The sequence below is a fragment of the Gymnogyps californianus genome, chromosome 11 (genome assembly GCF_018139145.2).
Source record: "Gymnogyps californianus isolate 813 chromosome 11, ASM1813914v2, whole genome shotgun sequence".
NCBI lineage: Eukaryota > Metazoa > Chordata > Aves > Accipitriformes > Cathartidae > Gymnogyps > Gymnogyps californianus.
The window spans coordinates 7,028,432-7,053,912 of NC_059481.1; the positions used below are offsets into that span (position 1 = coordinate 7,028,432).

The 25,481-nt window shown below is 35.4% G+C and overlaps 1 protein-coding gene across 1 annotated transcript in view; it reads right to left on the minus strand.

Moving 5' to 3' along the window:
• ENTREP2 (endosomal transmembrane epsin interactor 2) overlaps positions 1-25,481 on the minus strand; it is a 156,089-nt gene that overhangs the window by 49,992 nt on the left and 80,616 nt on the right. Inside the window, exon 3 of the mRNA XM_050903311.1 lies at positions 6,112-6,222. Within this exon, the coding sequence (XP_050759268.1) occupies positions 6,112-6,210 (99 nt within the window). The 5' untranslated portion in view covers positions 6,211-6,222. The remainder of the gene's footprint in view (positions 1-6,111; positions 6,223-25,481) is intronic.

The following is a 25,481-nucleotide window of genomic DNA, read 5'->3' on the forward strand; positions in this document are numbered from 1 at the left end:
ACATAGCTACAGCATAAAATGGAATATAAAGAAACCTCAGTTTTGGAACTGGGCTATGCCATTCATTTCTATGTGAACCTGCACTTGATTTGCTCTTCCTTACTTTGTCTATTCCAGCTAAACATAATTCAGGGAAAAAGGAGTCTTCCTTTATATGTTACTATAACCACAGGCCCATTTCAGCTGTACAACTGAAAAATAAATTATAAGCAATCTTTCTATACAGAGACAGACACTATCACTACTTTTCTAAATAATAAGCAGCTGTAAATTTGATTAAAACTAGAGCATTTCTTTTTAAACGAATAAGCAACTGACAATAATGTTGGAGATACGCGAGACACAAAAATAAAGGATGCTACTTAGTTAACGAGGCGCGACCTTGAGAAGAGAAATACGATGACACCATAAGTCAGCGGGTAAAGAAATACCAAGATAAGCACAGGGGCAACCAAAGAGCTACTTGACCTGTGAGTGAACTCTCCTCATTAACGTACTAGAAAACCCGCCCTTCGGTAGGGAGAGCCCCCTACCAACAGAAGCCCCGTCCTCACAGAACGTGCACAGTGAAAAAGAGGACGCTGCGACTTTAAGTGGAGACGAGACTCGCGAGAACCAATAGGAAGGAGGGTAACTCAGCGGAACTGTAAACATCCTGATAACGGTTGCCGAAAGGTATAAAATGCTAGCCAGGGGTGCTAGCTTTGTGGAGTTCCCACCCAGCGCCCATCTCTGCGCAGACATCACATAACCAAATATCTCGACTCTGGGTGTTAATCGGCTTTCTTGCACACCGGGTGAAAGAATCCTGATTTTTGGGACAACAATAAGACAGGTACACCCAGTAAAGACAAATAAAGACTACGAAATAAAACATCACTAACAAAATTCTATCTTGTGCAGTAATCGAATATAAATTAAAATATACAAATTGCTCTACCCACACGTTAAGCACAATTTTTAGAGATTAATTTTTCGAAAAAAAATCGTAAGAGAAATGTTGTTTCTCATACACACATTAATGTACAGCTTGAGTGTGTAACTGCTCTGTACACATCCTACTCTCACTGACGTAAAGCAGTATCTTGAGGTTTTGGCTGCAGGATCTACAGCTAATCATGGGGAAAAAATTCCAATTCAATTTTCATAACAACCCATTAAAGCTACTGGTATTTTTTTGTTCCTCAGTGTTGTATGTTGCTAAGCTGCAGGATAAAGAATACAAATACTAAATTCACAAATTACACATTCAAAATGCTAACATATGGTGAGCACATTTTTCATATTCACACAAAAATGCATATTATGGAATCTACAATAAATCCCCAGTGTTTAAAGCAAAATAAGACCCTTGTTTCTCATTCTTTTTCTTCAAACAACTACTCTACATGTGAAACGCTTCTGAATTTAAACTCCACAATACAGTAGATACTATCATCACTTTTAAAGCCTTACATTCAGCATGAATGAGTTTGACAGAAATACTACAAGTAAAACAGAATTTATTTTGAATTTGACTTTTGTACTGTACTTGGAAATTGACTTATATTTTTGTCTGGTACAGTTACATGGGATGTTAACTACATCTCAAACTGCATGTCTAGAAAAGCTGGATTTTGACTCCTAGAGCTGCTTTGCCGTAAAGTAAATTTGTATCCTACAAGGCAATCAAAGGATTTAGAGCTCTCTGATAATGTACACCCAGTCACATAGTGCGGGACTGCACAGATCTAAAACACTCTAAAGTGAGCCATCTAAGGAATTAACATGAAGTATAAGCTTAGAACAAGCTGTTAAGAAACTGGTATTTTTCCTTTTTGAGTGAAAAACAGTAATAAAATAATTAAATATGTTCAAGGTAATACATTACCAAATTCTGAGTCAAATCCTGCACTTAATCATAAAGCAGTGTTGTTCACTACAGTGCATCTCTCCCAGTGGGTGGTCTACAAGAACAGAACTCTAGAATTTCACACGTATGGGCACTTCAACATGGCAATATAATGTATTCACGTGCAAGTCCCCAACCTGACTGAAATGCGATTTTGAATAAGGAAAATCTAAAAAGTAAGGTCTGGGCAGAAGAAATTGTATTTTTTTTAAACAATTACGATATGATAAACAGTCACAATGAAATTAAATTGCCCTCATCTAGTACAACACACTGTGGCAAAGCTACTTAGTATTTCATCATGCTCTAAAAATTGAAACTAGCAGTCTGAACATTTGTTTTATCTTCTTTTGCCAGCTCAGCATTTCACTAGTCCAGAGGAAAATCTGCACATTCCATCTGTAGCAGGAACGAAAAGCTCAGGGAAGTACAAATGAAATGTAACTGTTGCCTTTTAATTTACACTGGCTTTGGAAAAAAATGCAAAACACTATTTACAAGATTCCTGCTTAAGTGACAATCTTCCATTAACCTGGAGAAACAAGCAAAGGTTTCCTTTGAGTTCTGCCACAAAAGAACAAATGGGGAAAGCACCTCCTCAGGAAGTTCCTACATGCCCACCCACCAAACCTCTTAATCCCAAAATGCCTACCCAAGGGCAAAGCCTACTTCCACCTGTGAACCCTCTGCCTGCCCAATAAAGCATTTGTTTGATACCATGCCCTTCCCTCACTCTTTATTAGAACAATACTAGAGAAGGCAAGACAAAGGAGAGAAGAAGGGGGGCAAATATACAGTTAAAGAAGCAAAGGCTCTTTGAAAGTTTAGATCAAATGTGGTCCCATGAAAAATCACTGAACCTAGGATATTTTGGAACAGCATTAAATTTCCAAATGGAAAACATCCCAAACAACTGAAACACTTCCTTGCCCGCCCCCTTCCAAAAAGCTGAAGGGAAAAAACAAACAAACAAACAAAAACCAAAAAAAAAGGAAAAGCAATTCTTCCCGAACCAGCTTTTTTTCTTCTTCTAAATTTCACCTTATCTGAAACAAATTTATTCCTTTTAACTTTCATCAATGATCTGAGAATTCAACTGCACAGCTCAGTCACTGCTTATTTCTGCAGCAGCAGTCTTCCTATTAGAGGTGGTGATTCTGACCAAAATTGAAGATACATGGGGTTCATAACCAGAAGAGAGGTCACTGAAGAGAACAAGACTAAAAAGACTTTCTGTTGACTTAGGTCTTTTTCTAGGTAGTGAACATCTAACCACTGGCTGGAGCCAGTGCTTTCTTTGTCTATGAATGTGCTAATTAAGCAGAACTTTGCTTATTTCAACTTTCTGTCCCTGCAATGCCATTTCATTGATTCTCATTAACTTGATTTTCTTCCTTTTGTCCTACACCTCTATTATAGCTTGTATTAGGAGAAATTAAAATGTTCCCTTTCATTAGTCTTTCTGCGTCATGCAATGGCCTATGAGGAATCCTAACACAGATACATTATCACAATACATCCCAGAACAGAGATCACATATGGCTAAGGTGATACTATTAAATGATAAATTCTGTCCACATGTTTAAACATAGACTCCAACAAGCAGATACATATCACAGTTATCAGTAGTCTGAATAAGCAACTGAACTGTAGGCTTAGGGATTTTTCAGTAGGCTTTGCTGAGTAGCCCTGTTTGCTAATGGCTGCCTAAAAGGAATTAGAAAAGCAGACATACACACGCAGCAAGACCCATGCATGCACTAAGCTGCGACAGCACCAATGGCACTGTTCTTGCTACATGCATTCTTCTCCATCTGGGACAGGATTTGCTGTTTAAATTCTATTCATGCAGCTTACTGGACATCTGTCAAAACTGTGTCAGTAATGATGCTGGTTACTCCTGAGTCAGAGGTGAAAGACTGCACACACAAGTACAAATGGCTCCCCTCAGCCATATATACATACACACACATTTTTTTCATTTATTACTATAGTCAGTTAAATATCAAAACTAGTAAGTAGTTAAGATCATGTTGGTTCCAAAATAATTTATGTATCGTACAGTACAGAAATTCTAGGGGATTTTGTCAACAAATCAAACAATGAGCTATTGAGCAAGGAAGCGGTAAATTCATGTTTCCAAAATTCCAATGTTCCTTCCTTTTTTTTCTTTAGGGCTTTGATACTATCCTACATGAGAGATGTGGCAAGATGGCATTGCTTGAGAATATGGAACACAATGTATCAACCAGCAGAGCATGATGTCTAGACATTAGCCTAAGATATTTATTACACCGATGTTCCAGGTCAAAATACCATGTTTAAAAATTATATCAGATAGGTCACATAATATAGTTACATAGTTGCATTATATAGTTAGGAAAGCATTCATTTTGAGAGACTATTTATTCTTTCTTCCATGCAGATACAAAGTAATTTTTGTAAGTCTTCATGGGAAGTTCTGATATAAACGCAGTCCCTCGAAGTAACTTCTAAATAGTCCTAATATCAAAGCAAGGATCTCAAAACAAATTAGTAAGACTCACTTCAAAGATCTTGCACAAACAATACCTATGATACTTCTTTTTTTCATTAAAAAAACCAACAAACTCCACAACAAAAAAGCTATTTTCCCATAGCACTCCTAAGGACAACATGCATCTTATCACAGCTCCAGCTTCCACCAGTTGATTTTTCCAGCTCTGCAGCACCACTCCAACTCCCCATCAAAATGAGAGCCAGGAACTTTATCAAGAGTTTTCCAGATTAAATATTTTATAGAGAAAACCTTCCCTTCCTCTCTTTGGGTCACTGCTGGTTTTCCACTGAGTCTGCTATCTGGCTCCACGCATCTGGTTTTATAAAGCCTTTACCCCAATCACACCTGGAAATCGCAAACACTGTAGAAAGCTTAGCAGAATACCTAAGCTTTTCCAGACTACCTAACTCATGGAGCTGCAGACACACCCCTCTGAAACAGGATGGGTGATCAGAAAACAGATCACAGGCTCAAAAGCTGACTAAACAAGGTGAAGGCATGTGACAGGTCACACCCAAATCGTTTCCTGTTCTGTATTTTTCATGTGCCTTTCGAAATATTTGCCAAAACATTTTATATTATTTTAACTTAGCTTTAGTAAATACATTGTGTGCAAACGGAAGCCTGAAGGGTTTTACTGGACAAAAACCTTAGAACAAAGGAGGAAAACAATGGCTGAATAGAAGAGGTGCGCAAGCATTTTGTGGCGTCTCTGTTGGCATTAGAGAGAAAAATGTCTTTTCTCTTTATCATTCTAATCAATGTCTTGGAGTGCATATGTGCACATATTCCTAATACTTAATGAATCCTATGAGTGCATACGCATACAGTTTAAACAGTTTGATTGGTCTACTGACAGCCAGATTATACTAAAAAGAGCACCAGTGCATATCCATAAACATTCTCCAGTCCATTTGTCAATCTTACAATTTAATGTAATTTGTTTCCTGAAATGGGGGTGGGGGGTGGGGGCGGGGTGGTCCAGGGGGAATAATTGTTTTATTATTTACTTTAAATCAGAGATTTCAGACAGGAGTTTAGTTCTGTAGACATCTTCGTAAGTTTAAGCCAGAAAATATGTTAGAGTTCAATGTATATGTACTTTTTTCCTGAGATAAAAACATAAAGACTTTAGGTATACTGTACCTTTTAATAATTTAGAGCATGCCACATCATGATAGTTTCTATTATTCTGTATTTTATTTAACTTAAGTAACACACATTTGCTTTGGAAATTAAAAAAAAGAACTAATTTAGGTTGGCAAATAAAGTATTAAAATACACATACCAAAACATTACTATCAGTACATCTGTGAAATACACTGGCTGTATAAGGAGCTATTGGATGACATCCTGATACTGCTGACATCAAATGGTAATCACTGCATTACTTTGATGTGGCCTGTATTCCACCTATTCTGTTTAAGTGTCATTTGTACCATGACACTAAGAAGCAAGTCTTTCTAATACAACTTACTTTTTGAGGTGACAAAACACTGGAAACACATTAGCACTTTAACTCTCAAACTTTTCCCAACATGATTTTTCATGCTGTAATACCTATAGATGGCTCTACTAAACACATACTGTTTTGAAAATTAAAGGAATATGTGTATAAAAACCAAACAAATAAAAATAAAATCCATTGCCCTTTATAAGAGGCTTGTTTTTCATTACTCACCAACTGACATCCTTCCAGGGACTTTACCAGCTGAGCGTTCTGACAAGAGAGAATGGAACCAGCCAAGTTCAGCATTACACACACTGCAGACAGCAGCATGAAAAAGGTTATCTGGAAAAAACCAAACAGCCTATTATTATTCACTGCAAGAGGCAAACAAGAAAAAATATATCATTTAGACATTCAAGAACTTCCAGCCTGTCATACAATTACACGGATGGTAACATTTTATAAATTTTAAAGAAGAAAGTAGAGTATTCTTTAATCTGACAACATCCTGAGTCTCACACTGTAAGAGAAAGTTAAATCAAAACTAGACTTGACTATCATCTATTTTATGAAAATTTAATGGGCTTTACGAATGAGCATTATTAACAAGTAAGATTTGAGAAAAGTATTTTTATAATCAAAAGTAGTCTTAAAACAATTTAAATCCCTTTTGATAAGGATATGGGTATCTTAAACAGGAAAAGTATTTGTGAATATCATGTATCATGAGTTTGTACAAGTTGCGGAAAAAAAGGTGAATAAAATTATGGACATATATAACTACTTGGGTTTTGAACAATTACAATTTAAGCAGCATCCTCCATATCAACTACCCATTGTGTTAATTACTCCTTTCGGCTCTTTTCAAAATATGTCAAAACAATCATTAACTTGATCGCATCAGCTTAACTATCATTTTATTGCTTTAAAAGTAAAAAAACTGGCCCAGTGTGGGCAGACAGATATGTAGGGAACTCAATATGTAGGGAAATAGAAAGGCACAAGCAGTAAGAGGCCAAGAATAAACATGTGCTCAATAAGTGGCCACCTTAAACATTCAGTGTTCCCATAGCCATATAACACTCATACTCCTATTGAGTTATCTGAAATTAGTAAGAAATTCTGTTGCATCTTTTTTCCATATGCATGCCCATAGTTTACAATCTTTCACTGTTCTCACAAGATGTTACCTTTTGTCAATGCATATACTACAAATATTTTTGGCAACCTTAAATCCAGAATGGTTGGGGGTTTTTTTAGTGTTTTTCAAATGAAAACCAAGAATTTGAATAGTTTCCCTCTTCACCAACCTAAGCCTTACTTGACAGAAAAATTCCCAATTGATACATGTAAGGGTTAAATTAATACTCCATTGCATATTTTGAAAGAAAACAAGATTTCAACGATTTTTACAATTTAACATTCCTATATTGTGTGTATGAAAAAGAATCTGTGACAAATCTGTGTCAAAGTCAGAACTTCTAGAATAAAACACGTACTACTACCATATAATAATGGGCAACTAAATAATGTCTGTCTCTCTATATACTGTCACATATGCAGTGAAACACTGATACTATAAGTAGTATAAAATCTGCACTAATGGATACCTTGCAGACTCAGTATTTATATATCACCTCATTTTATTATTTCTTAATTTTTTTTTTAATCATTGTAACCCAAGAGCTTTATGCACTTATTCTTGCTAATACAGGCAAAATTTAATATACTTGATAGAGTGATAGTTGCTAAAATATTGAGCTTTCTAACATACTAAACATGATTTTTAACATACTTGTTCTAGCCCTTTAACTGCAAATTGATTTGAACAGTTAATGGAACTTTTACCAAAAATAGGAAATTTATTTCTTTTTATTTATTTTGTTTTGTTCTTTTTTTTTTTTATGTTGCCAGTATTTCAATTGCTAACCTTGTAGTGCAAATTTTCCTGGAGTAAATCCACATTATTGGCTATATCATATTTCTTCTATGAACCATAGACATGTTCCTGAAAAAAAATCACATCTTTAAAGAAGTCCTGATTGCCTTATAGAAAGGAGTAGCCAGGTGTGCAAATGGACATCAAAATCTGTTTGACTCAAAAAAATGCAAACATCAGACACCTTTTCTCTGACAAATACAGTTCACATATGAAACTTCAGCCATTTCAAAAATCACCAAAGTAACAAAAGGTCAACATCCTCTAACTTGATGTTGATTGACTTGGGTAGTCTTACAGGAAATGAAAAATACATGGTGTGATGCTAAGGCTGATGAAATCCAGTCCTTTGCTGACACATAACTTTCACATAAAGTCATCAGAACTGCGTATAATCTCAACACCAAACCCCCTTTATAGTTCTCCTGCTACAACACCAAATAGTAGTTCATTTTTTATGGTTAAAACACTTTCCTTATTTATTCAGTTGTCCCCTCATTAATCCCTGGCAGAACCAATGAAGCACTTGCTGCTCAAAGATCCTTCCTCAGCTAATGAAGTCTACAAAGTTCTATGAAGTCTACAAAGTTCTGAAAGCTCAAAGAAAATAGAGTCCCCTATGCTGAAGGAACACATACTGTATCAACTCTGCTCCCAATGCCTTTCATTAGTCACACACCTTCAGGAAAAGAAGGGTCCCAAACAGTTTTTAAAAGCTACCACAAGCACTTTTTTGGAAAAACAATGTGGAGATTACAGGTTTTGTTTGTTTATTAACCAAAGGACAGAAGTTGCGTTACAAATTTTAGTTTCCAGCTTCATATTCTTCCAAGCATCACAGCTGACAACAAAGTTTGTAACCTATGTCAGGTTTATCTATCTTAACGGTACTTTCTCCATATCAGCATTCATTAATGATGAAACCTCTACTGGCGTTTCCAAAGTAACCTCTTTCTTTTGCCACGTGCAAAGACAAGAGAGAAGGATCCAGCACTCTGTCAAAATCATGTAACAGGCTCTTACAATTTCTGCTCTTCTCTGTGGGTCTAAGTCTCACATTCTGCATAGAAGTTGCATTTAAAAGTGACAGCCACCAGTGATACGGTCACATATCAAACACTGAAGTTCTGTTTCACACTTGTCTTCCCAGTTTTGTGATTTTATGCCCCACTTCTCAGTGTCCCGGGCAAGGCATTACCTAAGCTGGGCTGGGCATGTAGTTAGAAGGGAAAATTTGGGTCCTGTGCAAGCCTTTTGCAAGTACCCTGCCTCTTGCAGAGCACAAAGAGCCTAATAAAAGCAATTTAAGTATTTCCAATATCCTTCCTTAACACTTCTTGGCTAAATACCAAAAAAGCTTTCCACTGATGGAATAAGACACACCTGTTATGCTGTTATCACAACTTTTGAGGTGAAGTTCACCACCATGCTGGAAGCCACAACAGAGAAAAGGAGGCATAAAAATATCAATTACCACATTAACAGACATTTAAAAAAATATGTTCAGTGTGCTTAATGTTTTTATCACAAATCAGTCTTTTCTAACATTGGCACAAGTACAGCAATAAACAGATCTGCAGCCCTTTGAAGGAGTGGTCATTGTGGACTATGATAGAGAGCCAACACTACATTATGAAACACTGTTGATGAAGTTAGATAATTCATGAAATTAAGTATATCTCATTTGCACATTAAAATTTTCCTCAGAAAGTGAGCTACTGAATGTTTGCTCTGAGAGCTCAGTGTGACATACTTGCAGGAGCAGTATGAAACGATTAGGAAAGAATTTAAGATGCAGTTAACCCAATGACCAAGGGCAAGAGCTTACACTGAAGAAAACACAGTATTAAGTGTCAGACACCGAAGGGCTATGGCATCTTAATGCCACTTTAAAACTACAGTATTATGCTCTTTACCTTTCTAGCTATGACATATAAACAAGATAAAACATTCCTAGAATTCAGGAAGATACGTTAATACCACTAAGCTCCAAAAGCTTTAGAGCCACCAAGAATTAGTGCATAAACAAAAAGCGAAGCCAATTGATTTATTACGACATGGAGTTAGCAGAATTAATTGGACAAGTCAAAGCTGATATTCTATACAAAGCACTCTACAGAAGAAATGTTAATAGGACTTCCTACTTCAGTGTTACCATAGTCCCAAACTAATTGTACAAAACCAATTAGCTCTGCTCTGAGGCGATGATTTAAAATGATACAACTCACAATTTGAGATGTCATCTTACACCTGGAATAATAAGCTAGCTTAATTCTCTTCATGACCTTAGTCTGCTTCTTTCATTTCATTTTTTCAAAAATTTTGAGGTTCAGGTTACATGAAATAGGTTCTCCTGGCCTTCTCATAACTTCTGTCTTTAAGAATAAAACTATTTAAAGATCAAGCTTTCACAGCAGCTCTCCAGCAAAAGGAGAAAAAATTTTCCGATGAAGGACATTTGACTGTAGGAATACATTGCAACAGCAAGCAACCTTACCAGCTTCTATTTAATCATCAATTACATTGTTTCTTTGCCGAACTCTCAACTTCTATGATCCTATGATTATGTGAAACTCTCAGATTTCATCTAAAATAAAACACTTTCTAGGCTACTTGTTCATCACATTAAAAAGTTAAAAAGCCTGATCCAAGACTACAAATTTCAAAACCAGCCCCCTCCACCCAATTTATTAAAAGAAAGCTGGTGAATTTTAAGTCTATGTCATGGACTGGACTAGAGCTGGTCTTTGAAATTCCTACCATAGCATCAAAAACAGTTGTACTGGAAAAGATAGTGAACAACCTTATCTTTCCTTTTATACTGCCTTTTCATGAATCAAAGCCTCAACTAAAGTTTAGGGACTGGGTCACGCTAACAAATTCTCCAGGTTCTGTCAGACTCCTTCCCAGTCAAAGTTTCTGGCTTTATTTAATTATAGATTTACACATACAGCTGGACTATCAGTAAAATGGGAATGTGAACACAAAACCTTTTTGCAGAGTGGTTTGAAATTTATTGATGAAACACATACTCTTCTGAAGAGGATTTTATTTTCACCATTTGTATTTTGGAAACAGTCTAGATTCATGCTATTGTTTTCTTACTAAACTTTTACAGAGTTCCCATCTTCCTTATCAGTCATAAACAAAAATGTTGTATACATCAGATTGAATAATTAATTTATAAGTAAACCAATTAATGAAGGATTATTTGTGATTTTGTTTTTAGCTAAACTATGATGTCGCTTTGTTTCAACAATGCCCTGGGAAATTCACTATGATTTTGTTCACAGTCTTAGGACTATACCTAGACATTTGATGTAGGTATCTTCCCCTGCTGTGCTGGAAGAGTTATACTTCCCAAAACTTCAGAGAAGAGTCAAAAATAAATTTACAATTCAACCAATTTCTCAACTGATTATTCCTTCAGAAAGCAGGCAGAATGCAGCAATGTAAAAAAGGCTGCGCTGGTCTCGTGCTATGGCAAAAGATCTGAAGAGCCATCCCAGGAAATAAGGAAGGGCAGAGCCACATGAGGCTCCCCTTTACACTCCCTTACAGGCAAGAAGCATCTGGCTTTAATTTGCATTACTGAAATTTTCAAATAGAATAACATTAGCTTAAAGCAGAGATGATGCTCAGACCAACAGTACCGAACATCAACCTTCAAAAGAATAAGAATCAACCATTAGATTCTTCTGGTTTTTTTTCCAGATAGGAATTTTACTAGTAAGATCTTTTAGTGAAATGATACGGTACAAAACAAAAACAAAGGAGAGCCAAATATTGTTCATTTCCTCCTTCTACTGAGCGAAGAAAGAACTGTTTAGGGTACAGAACAGAGGAAATTATCAACCATAATGCAGCTTATGCTGGTGGAGAACTGCAAAACAAGAATTTTCATATTGATATAAACCAGAAGTGCAGTAATATGCCTTCAAGGACTAACCAGATCGCCAGTCACCAATATTTATGAAGCTTATCTTTCTACTAAGTAAAACAAATGCACTGGCTTCTTTCATTCCTTCAGCAGCAACAATAAAGAAAACAGAAGAGAGATGCCAGATCACACACAGTCCTGCTGTTCACTCTGCCCACAACACGTTCATACTTAACACAACTGCTTAATCGCCTCCCCTTTTTTGTTAACTTGTAAGCATAAAAAGGAACATAAAGCATTAAGATGAATATAGCGAAAGAAAAAAGATCATTATATTCGTGTTCCTTTGAATAACATATCTATATACATATTCCACATATTTATGCTTTTATGCATATTTTTTTCTAGAGTATTGCAAATGCTTTGAAGTGATTCCATTGTGTTTTGCTCACAGGCAAAATTAGGATTTACTACCTAGATGAACATTCATGTCTGAGGCAGGCACATTGCCTTTTGAGATAAAGAAATCAAGCTTATTGGGTTATTTCATACAGGGGTCACCTCTAGAGACTTCTTTGCTAGGTCAAGTATCTATACAGGTCTTCAACTGACTGATCAGATCACTGAACAAAGCATAAATAAAAGACATGCAGGATCACAGAAGACTTTTTTATGTTCTTCAGTAGACTGAACATCTCATTAATTCAAAGGTGAATTACTTTTGAAACAAAGAACAGGGGAAACTTTGACTTTCAGTCATTTCTGTGTCCTTAGAAAAAGGGAAGCATACATTGGGTATTCAGGGTAACCTCTGCTTCTGAATTACTTGAAATGAATGACACCAAGAAAGAGCACCCACCATGCACAAGTCTACAAATGGAAATACTACATTCTGGGATTCTAACAAGGAGGCAGTTAGCAGCCTCTGGCCTAATGTTATCAATTCAACTGTAATGAACATATGCACTCCTCTGTAAATTCTCTTTTGACACGACCTCTCCAGCAAACAACAAGGATTACTAGAAAGGATGATCCCAATCAAAAGAAAAAGGTTTAATTGTCACAAATGCTCTGATAAGCCTTGATTATTTCTGCAACATCAACCCGATGCAAAATATTCTGCAAAATACAAAGGGGTACTGTAGGATAGGCACTAGCTAAAGAAAGCAAACAAAATTTGGCAAGGAATTAACCCACTTAAATACTCCAGAAATTGGTTTTAATTGAATTACAGATTTCTGAAAATTGTTTTAAGTATAAATATGCAAAGTATATAAAAAAGGAGGTTTTATCACTGCAGTCCCAACATGCATGCTTAGTAAGAGACCACACCATACACATTTGCACAGAATGAAAAATCAGTTCTCACCATGCCTTTACAAGGGACAGCCCTTAATAAATGACTTTCCACATTGAAAGAAAAAAAAAATAATTATTAGCCCTAACCCTAACAGGTTATGTTATCTTTCCACTATAAAGGAAGTTATTTGTAGTCCTATCTTTAGTAAAATTTGTAAACATGCCTCTAAAAATAGAGAGTACTGTGGAAATCATTAAGACTAAAGAGCTCTGAATATACTGAAAATGTTGGAAAATACAGTGCAGTTACCACTTATTTTTCCTACTCTGATCACTGTTATTCCTTTTTCACGTTTCTGACACAATGCTATTTTTGATAACTGATTAAAAAATATTTAAAGTGTAATTTGGAAAAGTTATTCACTGGACTATACTAAAAATGAGGAAAGAACTTTTGCAAACATCCCTTTCTAGTCATGTCAGCAGAACTTTCTGCAACGTTCTCAACTTTAAGAGGACACAAGTCTAAGAATGCATGTGTATTTAATAATATGAAAATACGCAAATATAATTGTTATTTTACAGACTGTATATGCCATCAGAAGAACATTTCTTCTATTAACGTCACAATTCTGCCTTATATTTTTCAGTCACCATAGTTTGAGCAATAAAACATGAAAAACTAATCTGAAAGATTGCTATATTCCCCAAAACTCACTCACTTGTTTGACACTAATACACAGATTAAATCAGTGTCAAAATGGTTGTTAATCATATTGCAAGAGAACAAACACTGAAGATTATATTATGCTTCAGAACACTATTCAATACTTTCACAGTGCAATCTCTTTCAGGAAGGAAGAATTTCCAGCAGCAATACTGAGGAAGTTAGGCAGTTTGACAGAATGGAGAAACGCCCCACAAAAAGATCTAAAGTGCAACTATGAATATGCATTGTATTTGCATTTTATAGAACAAAAAAAAAAAAAAAAAACCTATCTTCCTGGTATCTTGATTATTCCAATACTGGTCATTCATGCCTTTTCAACAATAGAAATGAACTTAGTACTTTAATACCAACAATCCTCACAGAGATATGATAAGGACATATTTTTATTTGATTAATTCTACGAAATGCACATTTGAACACGGCAGAGAGAACATTTAAAAACCACCATATTGCCCGACAGTCTGAAGTTGTATGAAACCTGCATCTACACTGGTGTCTGGATGCTTCTGAGATATAAAGTGTTAATTTAAAAGTCAGCTATAAAGTAGGGTAGTTCCGCACTATACTTTCTAGATAAAGTAGTATGTGAGATAATCCATTTGTACATCACCATAGAAATTGTTTTTGTTTTCCTTATTAGTTCCTTACTGTCCTGGACCCAAGAAAATAATTTTACTGACAACTCAATAAAGAGAGATATCCTGTGAAAAAAAAATTGCATTTCAGAACCATATACTGTTCTAATTTTCTTTGTTCTCCCTTCCCATCCCCCTGTAATTATATTCCAGCGAAATATTGCAGAAGGTCTAATACTTCCATAACAAAAGTCATCTATGCCAACTTTATTCTCATTTGAGCAACTACTTCAGTTCTGAAAAAGCAGAAAGACAGAATATGATCTTTGTTGGAGACAGTTCTTGCATCATAACTGAGCTTGATTAAAAGGCACCATGGTGTCTTAAATCTGCTGCAATGACAAAAGAACTTCTGCCAACCTATACTACACTTGGATTTTGGGTAGAAGAGACTAAAAATAGCTTGCAATTGTATGTTGCCAAAAGTTCACCATTAAAGCTAAACTTAGAGTCCTAAAATGCTAACACAGGACATTAATGGTACCTTCTCTATTCTCATCAGTGACCTTATAACTGGTGGTTAAAAGGAAAGTAAAATGTCTCTTTAAAAACAATTAATATTAAAATGCTCAGTCATGGTCAAAAACTTTTTTGTGATGATCTCTACAGCTATACTTAAAATTACATTTGGAAGAAACCTTAACTTCTGAAGAACAGTACGGAAAAATAGTCCTAAAAATAAACCAGTTATTCTATGGGTACTGTAACAAATGAAGCCTGGTTTACTATGAAGTTTTGTTTCAACCACATTTCCTATTCACATTCCATTCTTCTATGTTTTCTTATCACCTCTCCTCTTAAAGACTCTCAAGTTCCTTTTCCTTCTATCTTTCCACTGTCCAGCTATCTGCCACCATACACCACCACAAGTCTGTGACTAGTTGCAAACTGCACGTGCTGTCTGACCAACATGGGTGTGCTTGGCAGATCAGTTAGCCGACCAAATAGGAAAAAGCGTTCAAGTCATGATACAGTCTTTCCTCTCTTTAAAACCTATATTCTTCTGTCAGATTTGGTTGATATTGTTCTGTTTGCTCAAACATTACTAGGGAGGAACAGCAGACAAAGAAAGAGACTTTATAAATACTGTTTCTTTAGGAAAATACTGGAACATAGGCCTATAAACAGCAATTCAGAAGATCTGGGAATGTGGAAAGTCTGAAGATTCCAGGGCAAAAGAGGTTGGTAGCCCTAAATCTACACTCCCATATCTGTGCAGAATGAGATTTCTGTAAAAATGAATAATGCTTTGATTGGAGCATGTCTGCAAAATTCTTTTAATGTATCATAAGCTTCTCTTACCTATAACTCTGGTTTAAAGCATTTTTTTGTCTGAGAATTGTTTTTGTCATAACATGGGACAACTGAAAAAGGTGAAGGATAATGAACTTTTTCAATACAAGTGTCTTCTTGCACTGTGAGAAGTGCACACACAATGGCAGCTCTCAGATGTCCCTGTCTCCTATGAAAACTTTGAGATTCCTTATTGTTTCTCACAATGTAACATTTTTGGCTGTAAGAAAATTTCTGCTCAAATAGTGATACTGTACAAAAACATGTATGATTTCAGATCACCACATTTTGGCATCTTATTGTGTTCAAAATATAGCTCATTTTTAAGGCAATTTTTAAGAATAGCAGACAGTATGGCTATAGCAATCTGAGAATTAGCACGTTTTAGAAAATTATTAGTATTCTCAGTAAGATTATTTGTGAACCTTTTTTCCTGCGCATTTGTTAAATGCGGATAAAACCATACACCTGCCTTCAGAATGTCCCAAAGTAGATCATCTTAATTTTATGGATGTTACCAAAAAAATCAAAGGGATTTACAGAACCTGATATATTTTCTCCCTCCACTGTTTTTCATCACTTTCATTTTTGTCTCTTAATACTGCTTTTTTCTCCACAATTGGCCTCAAGTAATTTATTCTCTTTTGGTTTTACCATAATCTTTAGACTTCCTTTCATCTTATTTCCCAAAGGCATAGTTAAAACTGTATTACCTGCAAAACTGAAGTCTTTAATCCTTGAGATAGTTGGCTCAAACCACCTTTCTGCCCTTACTTTTAGTGTGTCTCTCACAATTTGTTCTTGAAGTGTTAGGAGGAAAAAAGGGGAGAAATAAGAGAACAACCAACTCTAGCATACACTGCAGTTTGTGACTTGCAACAGGAGACACTAACATTTTAGATTTTCTGTCAACATACAGCTTTCTAACAAAAAGTAAAATTCACTGAATTTGTACATCAAAGCAAAAAACATATTGGAGAAGCTATAGTGTGCTAGTACTACTCTAAAGAAGTAAGTTTGAGAGGACACAGTTTCTTATGTAAAAGGAGAAAAATTTAATAACCGGAGAACTTCAAATTCCATTACAACGATAATTCAGTATCATCCACATTCTTAAAAAAAAAAAAAAAAAAAGTTAAAACTGCTAGTAAAACACATACCTAGGGACTCCTGACTGCAAAATTAATACTTGCAAAGATATGGCCCTCACGATGTCTGAATGTATCCATCAGTTAAATATTTAATTAAATGCATCATATTATAATCTAAAGAAAACCTAACAGCCATTATTAAATTTCTATAACCAGGAAATACTCCAAAAATGTCCATGCTAACTGTAAGTATATCAAAGCATTATGGAAGTGCCAACACATTCCTCTACATTGCTACGTAATCTTCTCAATTAATACTGCTAATATACCAAAAATTCTGCTCATGGATTTTAGAAGTAAGTTTGCCAAATATGAAACTGGTCAAAGCTTTCATTTTAAGATCAAGTCACTGAAAGTGTGGACTATGCATCAGACATGATAATACATAATTAAGACTGAAGGAGTGAAATTCTTAAAAAAATTGTAAGATTATGATCAATATGTGGCGTTCGCACGCTCATACAGCATGTAACCATGTGTTACAAGCATTCAAGGCCAAAAATTTTGTGCCTAATGAATATCTATAGTCCAGTTCATTAACTGGCCCTTCTTTTTGTTCCGTATTTGCACAAAGACTATACTATATTGTTTCCTTTCAAGCAAGAAATCAAAGAAGTCCAAAGTACAAAAGAATGGAGGTAGAGGGTGAATACATACAGAAAACTGTTCGTGAACTCTTAACTACTGGTAAGTAACTCTGGTTTCTCCTCCATGTTATTAATATTCACTTTCTGGATAATTCTAAATACTATCCTCCTCTATTACCAGGAATTACCCAGAGATGATCACCAGAGCCCTCCAAGTGAAGTCAATCACAGGACAATTCCACCAACAGAAGCCTAATCCCCACAGCTCTCTGTAAAGATTGTGCTAGATAAAAACCTGAATCGCATCTCAAATGACAATTTTCTGTGGGTGTCAAAGATGAAGGCTTTTATCAGTAACAATACTGATACACATTGACACCCAGCACAGTTAACACTGCACACTGGATGAGTATCTACCCAGTGGTCTCATACCAGGACTTGACAGGGTCCAAAATTAACTGATGCCTATAGAGAGAAAGGAGCACCTCTAAATCTTTCAGCTAGGGATGTAACAAGTTAGTGTGCACTTTGGAAGTGCTAACTCCCATGCAGGTAGAGTAGTGTTTTCCTGATAACCTATGCCTGAAGGGATGCTTCAAAACTGTAGGCATGAAGTTTAGATAAAAAACAGTTAAACTGGCTTCCTTACAACAGGTTCCATGATCTCACGATGAGCTGTCTCAAAAAATATTTCCTTTGTTCTAAAACTTGCCATTTCATTTGGTGCCACCTTTTGCTAAGAAAAGTTATGAATAATTATGCCCTATTGACCTTTTCCAGGCCAGTAATGCCATTTGTAAAATTGGATCTGTCTTATTCAAGACAAAGAGTCACCATACCTATCACTATTCCCATCCCCTTTCTCTTACGCTTTCCCAATGAGCTAATGGGAGCTACACTCAGCATTCAATACGTGGGTTTAAACTGTGACATACATAACAAGATATTATGGCTTGTTCTGTATTTCTTTACTAATAACACCTAGCATTTTATGTGTATTACTGAATGCCAAGCATTGAACTTCTCTTGTCATACAGCATTTATCATAACTCAACTTTTAAGTTCTCCTTTGTAGCATTTACCCCACCAGCAATAAGTCATACACAGGCTACCTAGTACATATATTTTTGATATAGCAACATTCACATACAAAGCAACACTGGAAGGAAGTAACACCAGAGGAACAAACAGATTTCACAGGGTAGCAGGTCTGTCTCCTGACTCTGTCTCTACTAATGACCAACTGTTTGGCCTCAGGCAAGCTACTTCAACTGAATGTCTTTTCCATAGATGTGAAGTGAGAACTTTGAAACCGTGTGACTTCGTAAGTACCTTCATGCATCTGACCATATTGACTATTTGCAAAAAGTATGAATCAAGAATTTGTGTACCAGAATACATAAATCAAGAGCTCCTTCAGATTTCTGCAGGTCCAGCCTTGTGAGCTTGAGCTTGGTGAGCTTCAAAAGTTTCTTTTGGCAACGTGTTGAATCTTACTGTACCACTTCTTATGGACAAACACCCGTTTGTTTTGCTGACTAAAGCACATAACAAAGCATTTTTCTGTTACAAAGCCCCTTAAAGTGTTTGAAAAAAAGTTTCAAGGATGAATAAGCCATTCCAGAATGAGCCATCTTCCCAGGAGTAGCTTGCACTTTCACTTTGAACTGAATGTCAAAATAAGACACCACCTCACATCAAACGCAACTGTGTGAAAGTTGACTCACTGAAAACTTCAGCCATAAGCAATTATATCAAAGACGTAGCATCCCTACATTTTCAGTACCTGATACCAAGGGGGTGCACATACCTTTATGCCTGCTACATGGAAGAAAATAGGCAAATGTGTAAAGCAAAATAACTACTGCATATGAATAGATCAGAAGCACACTAAAAAGGAACAGCACACATAAATATGGTTTGAAGAATGACTTACTACTACAAGGAAGAAGTCGTCTCTATATGCAAAGTAATTAAAGTCCTCCAAAAGTAATGTAAATATTGTATCAGATGAAACCGTATTTGTAAAAGCAAGCTTTCATTTCATTCCTCACACTTTCATTTTGGAGATATATACAAAACAGGATTTACTTTTCATTGCTGGCATTTCAATCACGACTTCCCCTCATGGTTTTCAGTAGTTTGATAGTCAAGACACTAACAGTTAGAAAATGTTACCTTCTGTGCTGATGAAACATATTACTCAACACTACTGTGTAGTGTACTTTGAGAAAAATCAGGAATTGACATGTTAAGCTTGCTTCTGCAAACCTGCCAATCCTCTGTACTTGTAATACTGCGTCTATGTGTTTTTTCCTGTTAATTCCTGTCCTGTAGTTCTCTGAAAGGCCATAAAGCCATCCTTGAATGAACTTTTTTTTTTTTTACTTTATTGAAATATTTTGTAGAAAGCAAGTTTTTTGAGACACTGTAGTTTGACAGTAGATACTACAGACTTTTTCCAACCACATTAAATATGTATGCATATATGTAATGTGGTTTAAAATATATACATTTTAATACACACATTTATGACTTGTGAAGCAGCAAGAATAGCCAGAGGCAAATGTGCTTATCTCTGTAAACTACTGTATAAGTAGATTAAAAACTTGCAGCATGGTATTTTGCTCACAAAGCTTTGGCTTACATGGTCTACACATAGTAACATTTATTATCGTTTATTCTACAGAATTTATAGTTTCCCCAACAGAGATGCAGAAGGACACAACCAGAAGCAAAACTGAAAATTTATGAGCACCAAGCACCATGAAGCGGTGAGATCAGCAACTGTGCCAGTACTAAGTTAACACAAGATTATCTGGGGTACAGACACAAGCTACCTGTTGGATCAGACAGATGCTGAATTTAACATGAAGATTTCTGACTTTTCTGTGAAGTCAGCTTCTCCACAATAAACACATGTACATTCTCTTTCCCTGCAACGCAGACAAGCAGTTCATCTCATTTCACTAAGGGCTAAATAGCATTTTTATGGCTAACAGTGCGCTCATGGGAAACTTAAGTGAGTAGCCGAAGCACTGTACATTCATACCTTATTTCAGACTAACATTTCTTCTTGCCTATTTCCCTAAATAATCACACCCCTAATAATAAGTATGATGAAGTTTTAAGATTTGTTATACTGAGTAACAGATAATAGTCTGTATATATACTCTCTTTCAACAGTCCCTTCAAAAGCTTTGCAGAAACTCAAAAATTTATCAACATATAACCGTAAGAATACAGGATTACTTCTCATTAAATCAAGTAGTAGTAATGACATTTTGTTGTTGTTATTAAGATAATTTAAACTATTAATATTATTATTTTTATCTTAATGATCTATGTGATATTTTAGTATTTCAATATATCTGATCCAATTGTTTCCTGTATTCTCAAATCATTCATCCAGGAAAAAAAGAGTTCAGAATACACACACTCAAATTTTGCCTGCTTCTGTAATCAGAAATCTCAGATGGAAAAAAAAGTAATCTCTTAAATCACAGAAATCATAGACTAAAAGACTTGATGGCCAGTGTCTCTTTCTTCTGTTCAGCGTGGAGCTATACGCATTAAGAAGCACCCGTGTTAAGTGCAGCCTGAAGTGAAGCCTGTCCCAGATGAGCTTCCTCTTACTGAGCAACTGGGCTTACTCAAGGCAGGGAAGATTGCTGGGACTGCAAGATGTGGGCCAGAGGGTCTCTGCATGGAACAAAGCTCAAGGAGCAGGCAGAGCAGGCAGCAGCAGCCAGGTTGCACAGAGGACAGAAGAAACCATGTTAGGAACCTGACAGAGAGAAACAGTGGTGTGCTGCCACTTGGAAAATTACTGAGGAAAGCAAACTAGCAAGGATTCCCCACAAAGCTACCTGGATTCTGACAAGATTCATATAAAAACCCTTTAAAAATTTCTATCCTCTCTTCTCTAGTTCCATTATAAAGGGTAATTATTATAGTTTGTATTCCAAGAAAAACTGGCTCTAAAAGCATATTGATCTCCTCTACCCAGTTCACTGTAGTAGAATGCCTAGACAGCTCTACCTCAAATCCCTGGCCAACCCAAGGTCCTACCATGAACAACAAAACCCAAAGTGCAGCTCCTCAACTAAATAAAAAGAAGCATAAGCACCTAGTAATAGTGGGAAGCCAAAACTAGACAAATTTAGACTAAGGTATTGATTTTTAGTAAGATTTATTAACCATTGGAATACTGTATCTATGAGCATGATCGAGTGTTCACCACAAAGGCAACGCCACATAGCATTTTTTGAAATATTTTAAAAAATATTTTGGACTATATGCCACAACTCCAAAGGCAGTTTTGCAGTTCATGATCAAGGTTGTTTGGGCTGTTATTTTAAGAGGTCATAGTACATGATTTTATTGATCCCTTCTGCCCTTGTAATTTATTCAGCTATGAAGTGTACACCACAAAAATATTGGAAGATGAAACTCATTTAATTGCAGATTATAGAATTAAATGCATAACTCGCACATAATTTTAAAAGGAGCCCATTTTAAAAAGTTACTACACAGAAATGACCATCACACCAACACTATTGACTAATGATTTGCAAGTCCACAAGAAACAACAGAATTTAGCTTGCCATTATTTGCCTCATAATAGAGATTCTTTTGTTTCATGTTTCAATTATATCACTTCCAAAATTATTTCTCAACACTTGCCAAGAAGAGACTGATAATGAAAGAGCATTGGCATTTCAGATCTGTTTAATTCAGCATTCCATGTCCTTTGCCTAAATTAAAATAAAGGTTTGAATAAAAAATATGTTCTCTAGGTCTAAAGCAGTGTTCTATATTAAATAGGCAGAAATATTCCCTGCTGTGTGGCACAGCATCAGGTTAAAGATTTTAATGCTTTTATGTTAAGAACCATAGATTATATTCTGGTTTATGCTAAAATATACAAAACCATTCAATTCCAGTCATTATTAAATTAAATAACATTTCCTCCAGATAAAATTCCTTTTGACTAGGTCTAATGAGGCTATTTAACTTTTTAAGAGAAAGCTGAAACCTTAGTATAAATACTAAAATACATGTAACTATTTCTAATTTCAAAGCTAAATATTTCAGATGAAAACTTCTAAAATTAAAGTTGGTATACGTGATTTTACTGACCATGTTACAGTCCTATTAACTTGTTTTCATTCAAATAGATCTTGTAATTTAATTAATTTATTACTAGTTGGCTTGGTCGTATCTTCATTTCTATATTTATAAAAATTTTCTGTGGAAAAATCTAACTAGAACTTCAAAAATTATGCTATTTGAGATTATAATAAATGCTACTGGTTTTAATTTACAAGAAAAGATTATGTCTCATTCCTACTCTATTTTATTTATTGTTAGAGTAGCAATCAGCTTCGACCAAGAGTCAGCAAGTCATATCTTCAAAATAATTATCTGAAAGCTGTTGACAAGAGCACAGTGCACAACAGAAAGGGGCACTGTGTGTTTCCAGTAGGATTTGCATCACAAAGAATAACATCTATTTAAAGACCAGAGAAGTAGTTTAGTTAGCTCCTGTATCACTGTGTAGTAAATAACAACAATAATAATAAAGTTAGGGATTCGGTAGTTGCTTCCCAGGCTTTTCAAGAACGCTGGAATCCAAAACACGACCTTGTCTCTGTATACAGGAGTACAGAGTGACAGATAAAGGGAAAGATCTATTTATATATCAAAACAAATCTCCTCTAACATCTCATAATAAGAGTATTCCATTCAATACCTCCAAGAAATTCCCTGTCAATAAAGGCAATTTGCACAGGTGGAAATTCTGATGACCATACAGATTATTTCCTCAAGTGTGATCAGGTTAAAGGACTGCAACACAACAGTGAGTTTATCATTGTCATATTCTACATACAACAATATGTGTTTGTTATTTCTGTAACGCTATATTACAGCAGTATCAATTTACAGTTTATTTTAATATCTTTTAGGGAAGTGTAACAGGGGGCCTGATTTAGTAATAAAGCCCTCGTGCTCTCAGCTCAGAAACATTAATTAAGTAGAAATTCATCAAAACTAGATACTTCAGCATCCATTCATTTTCTGCTATTTTGATTCTATTTAACACTTTTAACATCTACTCCTTTCTGAAGTGTGTTAAAAGGAACAAAGAGTAATTCTAAGAAGCTTGGTAACCAAAGTATTTTTCCCCTGAAGCATAAACAAAAGCTACTATACAGAATCTTACAGCTCATGGAGTACTTGAGCTGTAATTCGAGAATGAAGCACCGGATAACTTTCAGTCCTATTTGAAAATGAAAAGCTTAGTCCAAACAGATACTTTTATTAGTTGCTCTGCTGGTTATATCATGTCTCTACCATTCTTAGCAGGGCAGCAAACACTTCTAGACCTAGATCTGCAGTAATTAATTTTGATAGCCAAAACACTTTTCAGCCTGTTTCAAACCCTTTTCATGCTCTAACAATAATCCATTCCTCTCTTGTCCCCTCCCTTCTCCCCCACCCCAGTGAGCAGCAACAGAAGTTAACTTGCAGGTTTCAGGCATATTTGCTTCTATTTTTCCATTCTTTGCTAAGGTGCTGACCGCAGCAACAGCTGAAGAAATTCTGAAAAAGCAAAAAGTAAAAGGGTTTTGCAGCCACACTGCAACAAGATCCTTTCCAAAAGGGAACCTTATACTCTCCGCACTGCTTTGGCATCCATTTGCCCTGTGAGGATGAACACGTTATCAAGCAAAGGCATTACCACTGCTTTATGTAAATTCATACTAAAAGTCTTACCATTTGCTTTCAAGACCTTTGCACCAAAGGTTCCTGAAATGAATAGATTTTGTGTGTCTGCCAGACACCTTGGGCCTATAAGGTGTTTGATTGTGTCAATCTATTCCATGAATGACAAACACACACCTTTGCCCTCCCAACGTTCACATGCTGAAATTGGTTCCCTCAATCTAAGATTCTGCATGTTGACCCTCGTTACAAAGTATCCAAACTTTCAGGGCTTCCAATAAATAGACAAATATGTACACATACATAAATATAAAATAACAAATCATATTATAAAATATAAATTATATAATTACATCATATATATCGTATACACAATAGAATGTATTATACTATTAAATATATTTAAAACTTAAAATAGACTATATGACATACTTCTTTTCACATTCACTCATTTGAAAAGTGCATTTTATACTGATCTTAACATCAGTGGCCTACAGGCTACTACTATATAAAAGAGAAACAAGAAGAGGAGCTTTACTTTTTTGCAGATAAAATTCAAGCTCTCTCTTGAAGTATTCAAGTAATGCAACACACTTCCAACAGCAATTTTAACAAAGTAAAGTTTGCTGGTAATTATTTTCATAGCAGAGAACAAGTTTAAGTTTTGTCAAATAATCTATTAAAAGGGCAAGGGGGAGTAGCAGCTAGTACACTACAGAACCTCATATAAATTTTGCTACATGAAAATAAGCACTCAAAAGAAACTTTCAATGATCTGCAGTTAATACTGCAACAAAATTAATCAGATAATCTTTACTATATGTGCAGGCAGTCAACAGAAGTCCTTTTGACAAAAAATTTGTTTTATATAGTAGTTCATATTGTCTAATTTTTATCACTGGCATTTCCATTTATACAGCAGTGCTTCCCTAAACAAAAAATCCATGCACATGAAATCTAACTTAAAATATTATTTTGAAAGAGAAAGAAATCAAACAGCATTAACATATTTTAATGCCTCTCAAAATGTTGTCAATTTGAAATGCTTCAAAAATGACTGTTCCAGCTCTACAATCAGGTGGAAAAAGCAGAGCTTATATCCAGTGTGATCATAAACACTTCAAACATAAATGCTTTCTGAATAGAATTTTGACCACATAAGCCAATTTAAAACTTGCAACTACCTCAGCCATACCAGTTTAATTTTCCTTCCAAAATATTCTCTGAGGAAGTAAAAATTGAAACTTTTAAAAATTACCTAATAAAGTACTATTTCTTAAAAATGTTCCATGACAATAGCAGAACATGGTTAGGTTAGGAAAGAAGAAATTTTTCTAAATTAGTTTTGTATATAACAA